At 39.5% G+C, this 18,934-nt stretch overlaps 2 protein-coding genes across 4 annotated transcripts; one reads left to right on the top strand and one right to left on the bottom strand.

Moving 5' to 3' along the window:
- Positions 1–6,875: 6,875 nt before the first annotated feature.
- Positions 6,876–10,672, top strand: LOC307248559 (uncharacterized protein; the record flags this gene model as incomplete). Of its 3 annotated transcripts, none has more annotated exons than XM_080024974.1 (6): positions 6,876–7,080; positions 8,101–8,176; positions 8,289–8,300; positions 8,443–8,583; positions 9,225–9,367; positions 10,451–10,672. In XM_080024974.1, the coding sequence occupies exons 2-6, from the start codon at positions 8,110–8,112 to the stop codon at positions 10,670–10,672; spliced, it is 585 nt and encodes a 194-aa protein (XP_079881100.1). In that variant the 5' UTR covers positions 6,876–7,080; positions 8,101–8,109. The 3 variants fall into 3 exon arrangements, with proteins under 3 accessions (XP_079881100.1, XP_079881099.1, XP_079881101.1); XM_080024973.1 differs by having other exon boundaries at positions 8,098–8,176; XM_080024975.1 differs by lacking the exon at positions 8,289–8,300 and having other exon boundaries at positions 8,098–8,176.
- Positions 10,673–13,110: 2,438 nt separating this feature from the next.
- Positions 13,111–18,875, bottom strand: sdhdb (succinate dehydrogenase complex, subunit D, integral membrane protein b). Its single transcript, XM_080024976.1, has 4 exons — positions 18,808–18,875; positions 17,168–17,278; positions 15,503–15,650; positions 13,111–13,281 (listed from the first exon to the last, which is right to left on the bottom strand). Exons 1-4 carry the CDS (start codon positions 18,854–18,856, stop codon positions 13,116–13,118), a joined length of 474 nt encoding a protein of 157 aa, XP_079881102.1. The 5' UTR covers positions 18,857–18,875; the 3' UTR covers positions 13,111–13,115.
- Between the last annotated feature and the right edge of the window lie 59 nt (positions 18,876–18,934).

Genomic DNA, 18,934 nt, shown 5'->3' with positions numbered 1-18,934 from the left:
TTGCCTACATTATTTAAACATCCAGTAGACACGGATAAACATTTTATTGGATATCAGTTTTGAGCAACCAACAAATAAAATACAATATTTACTGCGTGTGCATTTGTTTCGGAAGTGGGTGAAAGAGATGGCAGGATGAATGGCGATGAGGTATTGTATGTGTATGTGACCATGTCAGATGAATAATGGTTATATGACAATGGTGAGGCATTGGATTGGACCCAAAGGCATATCCAAATGTATAAAACTAGCATTATTTTCGCCTATGGTCTCTCGTTTTCTCTTACGGGTTTCATAAACGTTAAATGTTCAAGATAGGAGGTAGATTACTAATAAAAATAACTCTTCATTCTGTTATTGTCTTTATTCAATTTGCACCTTTAACTCTTCATCTCAGGGTCATGCTAAGTTTACATAGATTATGAGGACGTGTGGTCTTTCACTGTATATGGTTTAATAGCATATGCGATAGACCTTATCTGTTCTCACTTTGTGTTATCTACAGTCCCGGACAAAAGTCTTGTCACTTATCCATTTTGTAGAAACAACAGCTTATAACCTGACTTTTAATTGATCCGTTGGTTTTAGAAATGGCTCATATGAAAGCTAAAACCCTCCCAAATGATGTTTAATATACTAAAATAAATTTGCTTCACTGAAGAATTATTGATCATTTAATGAACACAGAAAGGTCAGATTTTGGCAAGACAAAAGTGTTGTCGCCTACAGAGAGTAATGTGAAAATTTAACAAATAATTTACTTCAAATACAAAAATATGTTGCATAACATCAGTGAATTAAGTAGTGGTGCTGTGAGATCCATATTTAATATCTTGCATGACTTCCATGAGCTTGAAGGACTGCATCCATGCGGTTCGACAATGATTCATACAATTCATTGATGAAATCATCAGAAATAGCAAAGAAAGCAGCCTTACCTGCCTTCCAGAGTTCATCAAGATTCTTTGGTTTGGTCTTCCATGCTTCCTCTTTCATTGAACCCCAGACATGCTCAATGATGTTCATGTCTGGTGACTGGGCTGGCCAGTCCTGGAGCACCTTGATCTTCTTCGCCTTGATGAACTTTGATGTAGAGATGGAAGTATGCGATGGAGCAACCATGTGAGAAATCCACCTTCCTGGTCGAATCAGTGCCCAGAAACCAGCACTAAACTAAATAAAAGGCAATTAAAAAAAACATGTGGCACTTTCTAAGGCCCAAAGCCTGCTAAAAGGATGGACGCTGGAAAAGTGGCAGAAGGTGGATTTCTCAGATGAATCTTCGGTTGAATTCCATCACAGCTGCCACAAATATTGCAGGAGACCTACTGGAGCCTGCATGGATCCGAGATTCACCCAGAAAACAGTCAAGTTTGGTGGCGGAAAAATCATGTTCTGGGGTTACATCCAGTATGGGGGTGTGCGAGAGATTTGCAGGGTGGAAGGCAATATCATTAGCCTAAAATATCAAGAAGAAGACCTCTTACATTCCCAACCATAAAAGGGGTCAAATGTTGCAGCAGGGTGGTGCTCCATCGCATACTTCCATCTCTACATCAAAGTTCCTCAAGGCGAAGAAGATCAAGGTGCTCCAGGACTGGCCAGCCCAGTCACCAGACATGAACATCATTGGGCATGTCTGGGGTTCAATGAAAGAGGAAGCATGGAAGACCAAACCAAAGAATCTTGATGAACTCTGAGAGGCAGGTAAGACTGCTTTCTTTGCTATTCCTGATGATTTCATCAATGAATTGTATGAATCATTGTCGAACCGCATGGATGCAGTCCTTCAAGCTCATGGAAGTCATGCAAGATATTAAATATGGATCTCACAGCACCACTACTTAATTCACTGATGTTATGCAACATATTTTTGTATTTGAAGTAAATTATTTGTTAAATGTTCACATTACTCTCTGTAGGCGACAACACTTTTGTCTTGCCAAAATCTGACCTTTCTGTGTTCATTAAATGATCAATATTTCTTCAGTGAAGCAAATTTATTTTAGTATAAACATAATTTGGGAGGGTTTTAGCTTTCATATGAGCCATTTCTAAAACCAATGGATTAATTAAAAGTCAGGTTATAAGCTGTTGTTTCTACAAAATGGATAAGTGACAAGACTTTTGTCCGGGACTGTATATCAACTGGAATGAACATTGGTAATTGTTAGGCATATTGTAAAGCATATGCACAAGTGGCTAGAGTGTAAGCAGTTCATTTACTGTAAATAATAACATGTGCTCAGTTTACCTCAGTTTTGGGGCGACTGTGGCTCAGGTGGTTAAGCGGGTTGGCCAACGATCCAAGGGTTGGCGGTTCGATCCCCGCCCGGCCACCTGTGTCATGGTTGTTGTGTCCTTGGGCAAGACACTTCACCCACCTTGCCTTGTGTGAATGTGTATGATTGCTGTATGTTTGAGGTGGTGGTCGGAGGGGCCGTTGGCGCCAAATGGCAGCCACGCTTCCGTCAGTCTGCCCCAGGGCAGCTGTGGCTACTCTCGTAGTTTACCACCACCGGTATGACTGTGTGTGAACGAATTGAACCAGGAACCCTGTAAAGCGTCTTTGAGTGCCTAGGCAATAAAGCGCTATATAAAACCTATCAATTATTATTATTATTAATTATTATTATTACCTCTATTACATAGAAACAGGCCATTTCTAACTAGGGAAAACACTGGATTTCGGGAGACCAAAAACATAGTAGGCAGCCCTTCTTATGTAAAAATCTGACCCACGGTGATGATGATGTCAAAGACTGGTGAGACCAGCCTGATCAACCTTGCAACCTTCACATCGGTTTCTCTCCTACAGATCAGTCTGGACTTTCTCCAATCTGAATTGGAAGGAGCCTGGTCAAAAAATGCCTTGTCCGAATGTACATGCTGACCTAACTGCTGCTGATAAGTTGTCAATCTCGCCTCATGAGACCAGCCTGGCTCACATTCATATTCGTCATTCCATGTTGAATGGATCCATCAACTACTACAAAAACCAATCAGGGGCTGACTTCCACCAACTGACTGAACGTTGGGAGGGCCTGGTCTGACTGGAGGCTAGATTGATAACTAGCCAGAGCTAGTCAGCAATAATAATCCACCATTTAAAAACACGTTTTTTTTGTTTCTCCCTGGTTCCAGTTTTTTGCTAAGCTAAGCCACTCACCTGCTGTCTGTTGCTTTGTATTAAACATACAGCTTTGAGAGTGGTATCAATCTTCTCATCTTACTATCCCCAATTAGGTGAATAATGATTACCAAAATGTTGAACTATGACTTAAATGTAGCATTGTGAAATTGGCTGCCTCTTATTGCTGGAAAGAAGGTTGATGAGAATAAAGTTTGTTGCTTTTCGCAACAAACATCGTTTGATCAATTGTTAATAAAGCTATGAAGCTAATTATACATTTTCAGTGAAGGGCACAGAGCTAGAGTCATTAAAAATCAGACTTTTTTTCTTTACAAATCCAGCTGTGTACACTATCTCCACTTCAGGATTGGGCAAGCCACTGGTTTATGTTGTCTTTTCCTTTACAAAAATAAAGACATTTCCACCATAAATTGATGCAGAAAAGGCACATATTGGGAGTTAAAAATATACCAAACTGCATGATATTAAGTGTTTGACGCTCAAAAAATGAGGGGGGAGCCCCCCCATACCCACCACCTATAATTTGCCCCCCAACATTTTTAAATGAAACCTAGCCCATGCCCCTGTATAGGTTATATAACTAGATATGTTGTTTACAGTTTTGGACTAAAAAGAAGGCATGTCAGTAAACGACATGTCTGGCCAGGCCCCTTAGTGCGAATATCATGTTGTTGCGTGGCCCTTTGTGAAAATGAGTTTGACCCCCTGTCCTAGGGTGTTGTTTTCAGTGCAATCTTGTACGCTGCATGACACCTTGACTTTTCAATGACTCTTCTTATGGTTCAATATCCATCGTGAGTGAAGTCAGCTGGAGTTTAACCACTGTTTGACAACCCTTCAAAGACTTAATGTTTCGTGATAAGGAAGTCCTCACTCTGAACTTCACAGATAAAGCTAGATGTTATATTGGTGCCAAGTCATCAACTTGTAGCGCTAAGGGAATAGTTCCTTTTTTCTCACCAATTTTTACAATTCTGTAATTTAGATATGTGTGTCTTTCCCCTATCATTTCCTCTACCATCAGTGGATATTTCCCTATGTGAACAAAGTCTAAGAGTCTCTTAAGAAGGGTGATTCTCTCAGACTGGTCCTTTTTTCTGTCCTTTGTTCCAGGACTTAAACATTCCCAACCATGAGAGGAGGTAATAAACTGGGGATAGTGCCTAATAAATATTTGGAATGCAGGCTTTAGTGTTGGATATCAGTTTTCCATATTTTCTGAATTATGTTGTCACAAAATGAATAAAATACCTATTGGCTTTACAATAGTCATTCTGGGGACATGGATAAGATTGCCTTGCCTTGATCATTTCAAAAAAGCCAACAGTTCCTTATGCTTTGAATTGAATGTAGATAAGAAAAAATAAAACAACAGCCTGGGTAACTTTCAGATGTCAATGTAGTTGATGTCATTCTTAAACTGTATTATTTTCGGCCACTTTGTGGTAGCAAAAACCTATAAACAAAAATGTTGCTCTTACAGTTTGTTACGATCGCTGTGGGCACAACTGGTGCGACATGTGCACATCTCTAACAACACCATGCACAGCAGCAGTTCATGTGGACCAAACTCTAGCTCGTTTTTCATTGATTAAACACAATTTTCGAAGCTCTAAACATGTACCTCATGCCTTAACCACAACCTGCACAGCATTGTGGATTTCCAGCACTTTGTTCAAATGCTAACACACTGCTGTCACAACTGTAAACCACACATTCAAAACAGAATGGATTTCAGCCTATTTCAAACACTGCGGATTGCAATTTCAACTGAAACACTTGTTAGTGAACATACAGTATAGGGAATGCTCTTTTAAATGGACCAATGAAGACGGTTGTTGGAGGGAGAAGAGTGGCAAGTAGAGTGGGGATGCTTGGAGGAAGACTAGTAGACAAAGAGCTAGTTTCTGATTAAATACAGCAAGGGTTACACTGATAGACCCTGTTGTGAATCATTGAGAGAGGCAGGGTTGAGGGTTCAACCCAATCTGCAAAGATCTAAATTTGCATCTGTTATACAAATTTTCCATCAAACAAACAGGTGAGAGTTGCATCCTCACAGAAAATGACAACATTACAGTAATTCATTTCTGTATTACAATTATAGAATATTAACGGAGATAAATACTACATTTGGAAATGTTATTAATACAATATAAGATATATCTATTGAAGCAAACTTCTGATTTTCATTTATTTTTGTTTACCTAAAAAAACTGGTAAAACTATAGAGAAAAAAACAATTTCATGTGAATGAATTTCACTCTTTCCTAAAAAAAACATTACTTAATTTGTGTGAACTCAAATTATTCAAACTATGAAGATTACAAGTTTGTAATTTCTGTATTGGGGTTTGATGCTAGTGTTTCTACTCTTAGTGTGTTCTTAGTGACAGTGTGTGTTATTTCAATGAGCGTTGTTCATAGTGTTTGCTGCACTGAGCCTGTTTTGCAGGTGATGTGAACTGTTCAGCTCCAGTGACTGTTGGTAGTGCAGACTGTATAGTTTTGCATATGTCACTCCAGTTGTGTACACTGTGGTTTAGCAATCTAAAAAAAACTGTTGGCTGAAAAGGTAAGATCATGGAGAGCGAACCAAAATATGTATTTCAAACAAACTATAAAGCTCCATAGAGCGGGGGAACTGAAGGGTTGGGCGATAATTCTCTGTTGGTTTCACACTACAAGCAACTCCTTGCACATAGCCTACAAGCACCAATGTGATCCTTCAAAAAAATTTACTAAAGCCACTTTAGCTGAAGTTATGGAGAATGTAGGTACATTTGGTTTGAGTTGTCTTTATGCAGTAATCTCTGACTAACAAGAGGTGGAATTCTCTTAAAAGTACAAGCCACTTAAAGCACATGTGCTTCTTTGAGAAGGCCAAATGAACCTTAAAAAAACACTGCAAAAATGTAATAAATAAACTTCCTTTTAGTTTATGACCTTTCCCTAAATCAAGCCCATATAACATATGCAAAGGCATTCATAATATGTTTTCATCTTCACTGTTGATAGCTTTTTAAAAAGTTCACTGTGTCTTATTCATTTCTTTTACAAAGTGCAACAGTCTGCATAGCCTATATAAAGAATGTAAACTGTTTCTCTCTTGCCACCTTGTGTATCCAGTCTATCCCTCAGTATGACTTATTGCTCAAATTGGTATTGCACAAAAAGAAAACAAAGAGGTGCTTGTTGCTGTTGTAACTTGTAGGCCTAGAACGCCCAGCAGGTTAAATAAGAACTTGAATAGTTGCACATGTACATCGATCTAATGGTTCAAACAAATGTATTAAAAAATAATACTCCAATTCAAATTTAGTTGACAAATATTTATACTACATCAGGCTCACCTATTTCGCACAATATGAGTTTACAGGCTAAAAACAATGAATCCATAATAAAACGGAGTGATTTATTCCTGCCGCATTTTCGACATTTTCCCCGCAGCTCGTTGTTGCCCTCTGGTGGCAGACAGACAGATTGCCAGAGCCCTCAAGCTCATTTAATACGAGAGGAAAGGGAAAGAATCACTTCAAATGTTAAGGCGTTACATTAAATACAATGCTCTTAAAATGATTCGTGTAGGCCTAGATGTATTGCATGGATCAAGCCAAACAACAGCACAGCTGACGTTACATTTTACAGAAAAATGAAACAGGAAGGCGGTAATAGTCCTAAACTATTTTCACTTCCGTCTAATCTAAAACCGGGAAGCGCGCGCCAGGCTCCCACCTCCACACGTACCATGTAGCTCGTTTTTTTATTATTATTAAGCCAGTCTTTCATTCGCCAATGTCTATCACAGTCCTCCGCAGGGCAGTGGAACATCTGGAAGCAAACTTACACATGCTACCAACATACTTTCTTTGACATCAATCTAGAGACTTTGAGTACGCATCAGTTATTCTGCATCTTACAACCAAAGTGAGTAACTATATTGTTTAAATAGTCTATGTTAAAACAATGATACAAATAAGGCTGAAGGCTTTGTCGGGAAGTTTGTATTTGATTATGTTATCAATTTCCCTGTCCGTCGCCGTCATTTTAGAGGAGAAAGAAAGGTAACGCAGTAGTAAAGAGGAATGGAACGCTAGTGTAAAGCCAAGGTAGGCTATGTAATGTTATGCGACCCGCCATCATGTTCCACTAAACACGTCCGCTCTTAAAGGTGCGGCGGCATGCTGGCTTCAGTCCATTTACGTGTGTTCAGTTTGACCTTGATAAGTCATTTGGGTCTTTTTCACTGAAATGTCTCTTCTTTTTTTTAAAGTAGGCTTTTGCTCAGTGTCTTTATTTATTTAATTATTTATTATTCAGTGTTTTGTGGTAAATTTAGCAAGAAGCTCACAAGCAGCATTCCAGTAAAATATTGTTTGACACTTAGGTGTATAGGCTACCACTTGCTAACATCAGAAAAATGCATCCTGGTTTAGCAGGTTTGTTCAGCCCTCAGGGTGTTTGGCTGAAAAAAGCATCAGGAATATACCAGGCACCTGATGGAATAAAAAATTGCGTGAAGAACTATTTAATTTTGGACTCATTGATGGGAATATCCTGTACTAATATTACAAATAAATTGGAACATTTATGTAGCCTACAATTGTATCATATTTTAGAGGAGTTATTATACTGGGCTGTACAGATTGGTGACAAATCAAAGTAAACAGTCCTATCCACTTAAAACTACTGAGCAGGCCAAGATCTCAGCTTTTAAAGTGGATATGAGGACTGGCTACGGGTCTGTATCTATTCTAGCGGCCCCCTTTGGCATGTAAACAAAGTGTATACAAACAAAGATGCCCACCGTAGCTAGCATGCCCGCTTATAGAGCTTAGGCGGTGTATTGACTTGTATTCAGCACACATAGCACGTACAGCCAGATAGTGGATCTTCAGGTAATATTTATGCACAATATACCCATAACCGAAATATTTTTTTTAGCAGGGCTAACTGATGGCTACCAATTGCTGTTCCCCTGTGACATTTGTTCAAATATGTGACAATGATTTCTGCTTTGAAGGTAAAGTGATTCCATAAACTACTTCATTCATTCTCTTCATAATTATTTTTGGAATATCTGTACATCAATCCTGACATTTTCTCTTTTGCTGCCCACTGCTCCATATTTAAAGTGGCTGAAACAGGTAATTTTTTTTTATTTACTTTTTTAAATACATAGTCCTATGCAACACATTTGTGTGCATTCAATATAGGAATGCACCTATGCTGATTACAAGTTTATGATCTATAGGGTTTAATAACAATTTTGTCGTCTCTAAAATGCAGATGTGGAAGAAGATGCTTACAAAAGGTCCAAAGATTGCTTTATAACATTGATCCAATGCAAGGAAAATCGTTTCCTGCTTTTAAACGACGATAGAACATTTGAAGGTCAACACCTGACTGCAACACAGCAATGTCAATCTGGTAAACTACAGCCCAACACAACAAATGACTCTACTTTAATTTAGTCTTTTTCGTGACAGCTTGCAATATGGACATATTCAGCATTTAGCAATTTGCTGGAAATCAATTAAGTTATTTGTCAGATGTAAAAATGTGACACTTTTGTTACAAAATGCCGATGTTGAGGAACGTTTGTCGGCTCCGGCTTCTGGCAATGACTCACTCCATCCATATTAAGGCCCGTGAGATTAAAATGGGATGTCATAAAAGATCTGAGAGGTGGAATGTGTAGGTGGCCCTATACTTTTGTCCATATAGTGTTATCCATAGGCATTTCTTTTACATGTTAGGAAAGCTTGTCTTCACAGCCATAATAAGTAGATTATGATGGCATAAGTAAGACATAAGTAATGATTACAGGCAGCAACCAAGACATTGTTGAATACGTCATGAGTATTGTAATATGAAAATGGACTGGGGGAAAAACCTGAAACTATTCTTTATACAGTATAAAATAGTCTGAGTCTGTCCAAAAAAGGCAGGCTCTTTGTTGAAAGTGACACAGATTTAGTCATGATGCAAAACAGAAAACACAGACACGGCACATTACAGAGGTCAGCAATAGTTTACCTCTTTGCTGATCCTGTGTTCCCTTTTTTTAGACTGCAAATTCAACATCCAAATGTACAGAGACACGAACCTGGCAAAAAGGCAGGGGAAGCCAGTGATGCTTTATGTGAATGAAGAGTCTCAGAAGAAGGTGGTGTGCTGCACAGAGCAGCATGGCATATATCCCGAGGAAATGGTAAGCACTTCGGTATTGACTAACGCGGGAAACACATTGGACGCGGAAGCACCCGGGAGCGCTGTGCAGCGCTCCGAAAATAATTTTCTTGGTCACACCGAGAGCGAATTTCTCAGCACCAGTCAGCTCCCAACCTCATTCATTTACAATATGTGTTTGTATTTCTATCTACTGTGCATGTATGTCCACACCCGTGGCGCCTAGTTATGGGATTATTCAGATCTTTTTTTTTTTCGCACCGTTTCCCAGTAGTAGAGCCTCTGCTCTTTCCCTGCTTCAATGAACACATTCAAACCTTAATAACATGTTTGTTGACCCATTTTAATGGGGGTTTTAACAGGGGTGTTGCTAGACATAAAGCTAAAATGCACAGAAATGCCTGCTGTGAGATGAAATGTGCAATATTGTGGTGAATAAAAGGTGTATATATATTTTTTTTACAGGGGCACAGCAGATCAACACTGGGGCTCGTGTCCCAGTAAAAGGGTCTAGCAATGCCCCTGTTCTTTAATGCGGTTTCTGTCCGATTTGCTCGTGGCTAGCAGAAAGAAATCGGTGCTGCGTGCGCGAGTAGCGCAGCGCTGCACGTCTGGCACCGAAGTGAAACCGCCTGCACTTCCAAGCGTTTTGTGGTGCTTCCGTGTCCTGCGTGTTTCCGGTGAAAAACTTGATGATTTGTTTGTGTTTATTCGTAATGGTTAGGATAGATGATGTTAGGTCACACAGTTGAAGGTCTATCCAATTGCGTACCGAGGCATTTTGGTCTACGTCCGTTGATCCTGCCTCTTAAAACTAGCCTACTAAATGACAATGTCGTTTCCAGACCCATGTTCAACCTTAAATAAGACTGAGCAAAACATAGGCTACCTCAAGACAGTATTTAGTTGTATGTTAAATTAAGAAATTGTATGTAAATGATCATCTTATTTGAGATGACAAAATGACATACCTGTGGTTGCAGTGTCATGCTGGTATATCAGGGGAAGCAGTTAAGGCTTATCTTATCTATGCTCCTGAGACTTTCTATTCTTTTGAATGAGACATTTCAGCTAAATCCTGTTTGCTGTGTGTGTTTTTCTGTAGGATATTCCAGACAAAATTAAAGAAGATGCTCACAAGGCTCTGTTCCTGCTGATAAGTAAATCACCAAGATCAACAAACCAATACATGATGGAGTCCTTATGGTACAAGGATTATTTCCTGGCATTGCAGCCTGACAAGGATAACCCCTCTCTGAACAAACTGGTCCTGTGTCACAAACCTCGGGATGAAGTTGATGAGTCTTGCCATTTTATGTTAAAGTAATAGATTCAAAATGTCGTAGTAACCAAACCACCGTTTGTTTCGTTATGGATACGATACATTGGCATATGGACAAGCTGCAGCACTGCTTGTCCATATGTTTATTTTCCTATGTGCAGATTTATAACACTACATTGACCCATTTAAGACTAGAGCTGTACCACTGAGTGAAACAAGTAACCCAACCAGGGTTTGAACATCATTTTCCTTCATTTCGCCATTTTGAATGTAACTAATTACAATTTAACCTGAAGCATATGGAATAACAGGTATCAATATTGAATGAGTAAAAAAAGACATGAAATATTCATTATACAAATATAACTATCTGAATTACATGCATTAAGAAATAGTATTTCATCATTCCTTTTCATAGCTACATTTTACTGGATATAATTATTATTTTCATAACATCCCTCCACAGATACTTGTCTCATGTCAGGGTTTTTATTCCCAATTCATAAGAATAACTTGGGAAAAAAGGGGGTTTCGAAAACATTTTGTAGTAATAATACTATGAGGGACGTTTTTAGTGGTATTACATTTAATTGTGCAGAAAATGTGACTTTTTGAAGCTTTCCATATTGTATACTGTATACTTTTTTACTCTCATTGTAAATATTGTGTATTTTGCTGGGTCATAAAATGTCAAAATATGAAAAGATCTGAAACATCTGTACTTTATTCTACCAAGTAACAGTACTTATTTTTGCCACATCTTATTTTGTGCGTATAGTGTGATATTACATATTACTTGTACAGAACTTACAAATTGACAATTGCTGTGGGAAGCACACTGACCAACACCAAACGTGTAAACTCATCAAAAGATTGAATGCAGAAATCTTTTTACAGCAATTCACTCAGCCTTTCATGCCCATTCCAGCAGCAGCACACAAAAACCTGCAGGTATTATTGGCTGGCTGCATGCAAGCAGTGTGTGTGTGTGTGTATATACCAATTAAATGCCAGGATAAGAAGTGCCTGAAGTGATGGTTTTGAAATTGAAAGTGTATATTGAAGAATAGCGAAATTGTCAAAATAAACATACTTGCTTTAACCACATTTTCAAAATGTCTCATTTGAATTTGCAGTTCGCTCACTCAGTGGAAGGAGTTAGCAATTCATACATGAAGTACATGTTGGAGGCATTTATATTGTGGTCACTGTATAGTCGTGAGATGTCTGTTATCGTCAGAGGACGGCATTTTGCAGCTGTTCATTCGAGACCTTGGTGTGGATGACAAACCGTTAGCTGACATGAGTTTGGACGCTGCTAGACTGCTCATGCACAGGTAGGTTGACTTTAGGTGGATGGTTTGAATTAATGATAAACTTCAGATCTCGGCTCCCTTACACTTAAAGCCATAGTGCGTACATTTTTATAAATGAATGTCGTTACATCAAAGCCATCGCCAAATGAGTTGACACAAAGCTGATTAAGCCTTTTAGCTCAACAAAACAATTTCTCAGTATGGTCAGCGTTTACAAACTGGTGTCACCTCTGAAAAATAAGAAGCGCCCAAGAAATTGTTTAGTGGCTGATTCTATTGCTGAAAAAAAATCCATGCGCCATCACTGAAGGCTTACCTCATGTAGATGCACCGACTGTGTTGTCGTAATTACTCAGAATTCCTCATGGGGGTGACATAAATTACGCACAATAGCTTTATTGAACCTTCAATAGAGCAGCACAGCAGATCTCCTGGATTATACATGCCGATACAAGCACAGGCAAGTCTGCTCCTCACAAACAACTGCACACTTTTCTAAGGGTGGTGGATTCACAATACAGCCTCTGACAGGATTTGCTCCAATCAGTCAACATGCAGGAGTACGCTCAAGCTGAGTGGCTAAAGCAACAAAAAGACACATTTAGCAGACCTTGTGATTCTCTTTTACATGCAGGCTTTTGTGGAGGGCCAAGTCTCATACAAGCACTGCTCAAAGCTGTAGTGCTGCCCTGTGGCTTCTGATGGGTTAAAGAGCAACAGGTTAACACATTGGGATAAAAGCAACACACATTTAAGCCACAAAAAGGAGTCCTGTTAGGCTTGAAGAAGTCATAGCTGTTTGGTTGAAAATATAACGATTACATGTCAGCATACTAACTGTCCCTTACTGTAGAATGTGTAGCGAGATTTTAAATAGACATGTTGGTGCTGCTTACGATCAAAATTTACAGGGGGGAGGGAACGTAGCTGAAATTGAAAAGAAAGTGAACGCAAGTTGTAATATCATTAAGAACTTCATACCGAGAGAGGCCTGGGTTGATCGACGTTAATTACAATTACACACTTGTGAATCGTTGTAATATTGTCAAAAGTATATATATTTATAAGAATTTACATGGAACACCGTGAATTTTTTACAATCGGCTGGGGGCAGGATTGCTCCAGTCCCAGTGTCTAGGTCCTCCCAAGTTTCCCCAGTCCCACAGTTCTATTCATTTGCTCCAGAGCAGGGCGATGGCTTTGCAGATGCCCACGTCGTTGTAGTTGAAGTAGCAAAGACCGGCAAAGGTGACCGTGGACAGGAGGAAGAGGCCGGCATTGGCCATCTTGATCTTTGGGTCTCCGTGAACGTAGTCCGTTAACACCTGCCCGAGACCCCTACGAGACAAAGATATATCCATAGGGTCAGTGCTCATTTTCAAAATTCAAATTTGGGTTTCAACTAGCAACTGTTTTCATGACGTACGGTCCAAAAAAAACCTTTATATTCCTCACGAATGCCATTACTGAATCTCCTCTTTTTAGCCTCTGTCTGAAACGCTCCGTTTTAGAGCCGGTCTCTTTAAGCCACGCCTTCCAAAAAGCCCAGTCTGTTTTCATTGGTCCTGACTCTAAATGCAAGTTACATTCAGGGGGGGTCCAAATGTGTGCTTATATGGAGGTAGTGCTAGGTAAGGCTGGTATTGGGGGCATGGTTCCTCCCCTTATGACGTCACAAGGTGAGATACATCTGACTGGGGTTTTTGAACACAGGTTTTCAGAAAGGTGGAGGTGGAGAAAAAGAGAAGGTTGTGTTTCCTCAAACTTTGAGTCTGTTGTCACAACGGGGACTTATTAATGTTGAAAAACCATAACAAAGTGAATTTTTCATAAAAGGTGACCTTTAATAAATATGGATCCAATGCTAGTTTTGACACTGAAGATGTATGACTGTATTAATATAGTGGACCACCGCCTCATTACCATGAGCTTGCCATTTACTTTTCTTTTGTGCATTGATATCTTATTTAAATGATCATTTCCAGGAAATGTTCATTATACATGTTTTCTCCCAGATCATGTTACCATCAGATGTATCTCATGGCCACCAGCTGCACCTTTGTTTTCTTTTGAAAAATCATGTTTTGTCTAATGCTCTAAATTCTACAAGACCCTTGAGTCTGAGCAGCCATTGCTTTGGAGTAGCAGTCAGACAGAGGCAAAATAAGAGATAAAGAAGAGCAAGTGAATTGATTTAAGCTGCAGATTGTAAAATCTGTGATGCCACGCAATAATAAACAATAAAACGATGGCAAAAGATACGACATAATGTTGCATGTTGCAACATCAACCACTTGCTTTATGTTTTACGGATAGTTAGCATTTTAGTGCTAGTAATTCATATTAGGCACAGATTATGCTTATCCCAATGCAAGCTGAAAAGAGGAAGCTTTCCCACCTACTCATGCTTAAACCCGTGGGCGGTGGCGACGCCAAATGACATTGGAAAATTTGTCGACAAGAGGATATGGCTTGACCCTTGGAAATATGTACCTCCTCCAAAAGCTGTTGCTTAACAAGACTTATGACTACTCATGACTGGGATTTGTGGCCTACACCTGCCATGCTGTTGAGTCTGTGCTGTTACTGATGGAAGAACACAGCGCTGTGACGCTAAGCTAAAGCCTCCTTCTGAAGTCTGCAAACAGAGCCGGAACTAACCAGGGCCGAATTAATAGCTGCCGACAGCTATGATGGGATGAAGAAAGCCCCCCTCCTCACAGACCCCCGTGGCACAAAGTTTGACTTGTGTCCCGTAAAGGTCAGTGAACGAGCTAAATCTTTGTACTGGGCAGAATTGTTTGGGATATAATCATTCATACATCCCAAATGCTTTTGATCTGTTGAATCACCATCTGCCCGTTTTGGGACCACACAGGTGAGGAATACAACTCCCTGTGGACCTCGTGCTGAAGGAATTTACCTGCCAGGTTTGTGTTTTACCAAGATACCTCCATGAAGGGAGGAAGAGTGTTTCCTAATGAGCTTCTGACTGACTGGAAATGGAGCAATATTCAAGAACAGGAACAACAACTGAGGAGGAAAAGGTCAGGCCACAAACCAACCAGGAAAACTAAATGTTCTGTGTAATTTTGAGGTTAACAGGAAGGGAAACCACTCAATTTAAAAACTATGAAGTAGAAATGGAGGATGTGGCAGTGAATTAATAAGTTAAATGTTGAAAACAGAAGAAAGCATTATTAGGGCACTTTCACACCTTTTCCAGTTCACTTCCACTTCATGTGAGAATGATACAAGGTTTAGTTTTTCACACCTCGTTGTTTCCTGTGGATTGTCTTCCCAATCCCATAATGCACAGCGTAGCTGGCTATGCGAGTTCATTACACAATGCTTCCTGCAGTTCGGGCAGGCTCAGTCCACTCCTGTTCTCAACACAAACGGACAGTACCAGAGTTGGTTTGGAAGCGTACAGAGACCAACAAGGTCTTGGTAGGCTTGTTTGGTCCACTTTCAGTGCGCACCCGAATGCAAATACTGTGCTTCTATCTTCTATCCAGACACAGGACCTAGTGAGCAGGTGAGTGTTTGCCAGTCTTACCAGTGTCCGTGCAGGGTGAGTGCAGCAGCCAGGGAGTAGTCGACGAAAGGACTGGGACAGATAAAGGCAGCGGGGCCCAGGGCCAGCAGATAGATGCTCAGCAATCGCTCTCCTGTCCAGTGCAGGGAGGCACTGGAACCAGCACCCGCTGTACAGCAACCACAAACACACCATTAACAGCAAACCTACAGATTCAAAACAGTTATAGCCACACCAAAAAGATGGATACTTGAATTGATAGGGACATGATTTCCTTTACCTGGCAAACAAAGAGTTGCAACCTATACATGTTGGTTTAGAGTTTTAAAGAAATGACGTTCTAGGGAAAATATACAATATGTGTCTACCTTACATAGCTTTCTGATACTCTTAAACGCTTTTTCAAGTTTCCTTAATGTCTTTTTCTAAATGTATTTGTATACCTTTGAGTTGCCTTGTGTCTGAATGGCAGAATAATTATAAAACCTGACTTGTCTTTATGGGGGGTTGTTCTGGACTTTGTCTTGACCCAGCAGATGATTGTTGCATCATGTGTAGCGGAAGGATGTGTGATTGCTATCCATCTTATCATCATGTAGCTGCTGCCATTGGTGTATGAGTGCGGGTGAGTGAGTTTTTGTGTTTATGCATGAATGAGAGACTGCTATTAAAGTGCAGTTTACAGTTTCACTTTTGATAATAAAGTTTCTTTCTACCTGCAAAACAATATCTAATGCTAGATTAATACTACACGTGAAGATGTGAATCATAAATTAGAGCAGGTAAGAGTAGCAGCACAGCCATTCATCAGGGTTATCCGATTTTAATTAAACAATAAGTCTGCGTAATGAATGTGGTATTAAACTCGAAAGATGGCAGAGACAGCGAAACAAAACAAGCTCTTTAGTTGAATGTTGGGAATTGTAGGATGTCATGTTTTTGGCCTTGACTAATGGACTGAAAGTCATGATCTCTCAACAAAACTCACCATTTCGACCCTCCCTTTTATAGTTTCTCACAATTCCCCCAATTTATGGAAGTGTAAAATACATTTTATTTTTCAACTGTTTAAATGCCGTTAACTGTCAAATTGAACAGGTTTGAACCCTTTTCTCATTTAACAAATATTCCTAATTTCTCAATATATGAGTATTCAAGTATCAAAAATGTATAAAGCTAACACAATCATGATTTCAAAATAATCACTCAAACCGGACTAAGGGTTGCACTGAGCTGAGCCAACCTTTGGTGTCTGACTTACATTAGCTTCCGGTTCTCTGTAAATGACCCACTAACCTAGGCAGTGGGTGAAACCTGCTTTTGCGGTAGGCAGAGACCTTACATAAACCTGGTGTCAAAATACTGCCACCACTCTAGCATTTGGCGGGCTATATCTGGACCGCCAACCACCAGTCATAGGTCACAGAAGCCATCCATCACCTGCTTTCTATCGGGCCGGAAAAACTGAGGTACGCACAGGAAAACACATCACTCTACAAAAAAGCAACTACACTGAATCTAAACCTACTGTACTCTTTGTTATTAATATTGGCACTTGCTCGGCAACCTCAGTATGGTAATCTGGACATTGACCTTTATAGCAGATCACTATTGCATGCATTATGTCTGATAAAGGCTTCTCCATTTCCTATATTATGTACCGCCGAGTAGCCCATCTGCACTGACCGTTAAGAGCCTGCGACCCATGGATCCTTGCCGTCAGCTGGTAGGACTGCTCCTGGTATTTGTGTGGTACGACCAGCGGCCTGGCCAGTAAGGTGCTTTGGTAGAAAAGAGCTGAGGACAGAAGACACAAAGGTCAAGTCAGGTTTCCAAATGGATTTCAACCACATCTTATGTAGAATAGCCCATAAACTACAATAGATGAACTACCTAACACTATTATTATGCTATTTTTAGCACTCGGCAATAAATGCATTAAGTTGTTAACATAAATTATAATCATAAGTAATCATAAATAAATTACTAATTTGATTTAGTTTCATTCAAACATACATGATATATTCAAAACTAAAAATATACTGTATATATTTTTTTTCAAAACAAATTCTCACTTTCTTCACATTATATATATATATTTCGTCTGCCTTGAAACATTGATGTAACCCAGTAATACTAAGAACTCTAGCACCTGTAAATCAGCCTAGTCAGTAGTGCTTTTCTGTTTGTAAAATATTCTTGCACCCCATTTGGACCAAAGCAGTAGTGTTTTTATTACACCAGCTGTAGTTCCTGGGTGAGCTTACCCATGACAAAGTTAAAAGAAAAACTATATGAAAATAGCATTTTTTGCACTGATGGTCTCGTTTGCTTTTATATGTCATTTATGATCATCAGAGGAAAAATAAGACCGTTTTAGAAATATTTAAAAGTACCTTGTTGCACCTTTAAAATAAAAAAATATGAATAAATGAATTACATGTCAGAAGCCTTTATAGATCCAGATATATTGTAATAATGGTTAATTTCTACTCCTATGGCAATCATACGCAACAATGTTTCAATACAATCAATTGATAAAAAATATCGATAATTGATGCTTTAGCCACACTGTATTTATGTTTTGTATTATTTCAACAACAACAAAAAACACATTATTCTTCTTCATTAAAAAAAAATAAAGTCTACTTTTTTTTCCTATGAATCACTTTTAAGGCTTAATAGAGTTATACAGGGTCCCACGGATCTGGTTTACACAAAGCCAATGTTACAGTTCGATGCCAAGCATCCAAACAGTCTCAGGAGGGCGGTGGCGAGCAGTCTTAACCTGACATGAACTTTTACTAAATATAAGTTCCTATGCTTTTTGGGCTGGTTAACATACGCCGAATTATTAACCGAGTCTCATCATTACAGAAAATGTCTGAAGTTAGGTCTTACATGTTACAAAATGTTGTTAATATGCATGTCAAGTTATAATACACAAACTTTTGAACATTGCTTGGCGTACAGCATAGCACGTATCATGCAAGAAGAAACGTCACGGTCGGAAATTCTGATGTCATCGTGGTAGCAAATTTCAACCCCTCCTCAGAGCAAATCACTATCAAACAGTGGGAGGACAGAGTTTGCACGCCACTACCTGCCGTTTACCACTGATAATTAGGTTAGAACCTATGGTTGGAAGTTGAACCAAAGGCTTGTTTATCTACAGCGGTGAACTTGAGAGAAGTAGCCAGCCGTGATTTGTTCGTACACAGCCAACACTGGAGCTCCTTTCTGTCAAAACTTCTTGCTACACTACACCACAGCAAGTACATATATTGAAATAAGACAGACACACTGAGAACATACTGAGTACTCACGGTTGACTCCTCTGCGACACACAGAACTCAACCTGACGATAGCCGCCATGATGATACACTAACCAAGGTCACCACAGTCCCCCGGAAGTAGTTGTTGAGTGTCTGCAGCACAAAGATGGTGAATGTT

This window comes from Ammodytes marinus (genome assembly GCF_949987685.1).
Source record: "Ammodytes marinus genome assembly, chromosome: 3".
NCBI lineage: Eukaryota > Metazoa > Chordata > Actinopteri > Uranoscopiformes > Ammodytidae > Ammodytes > Ammodytes marinus.
Note: the sequence above shows the minus strand (reverse complement) of the source record. Positions and strands in the feature narration are given on the sequence as shown.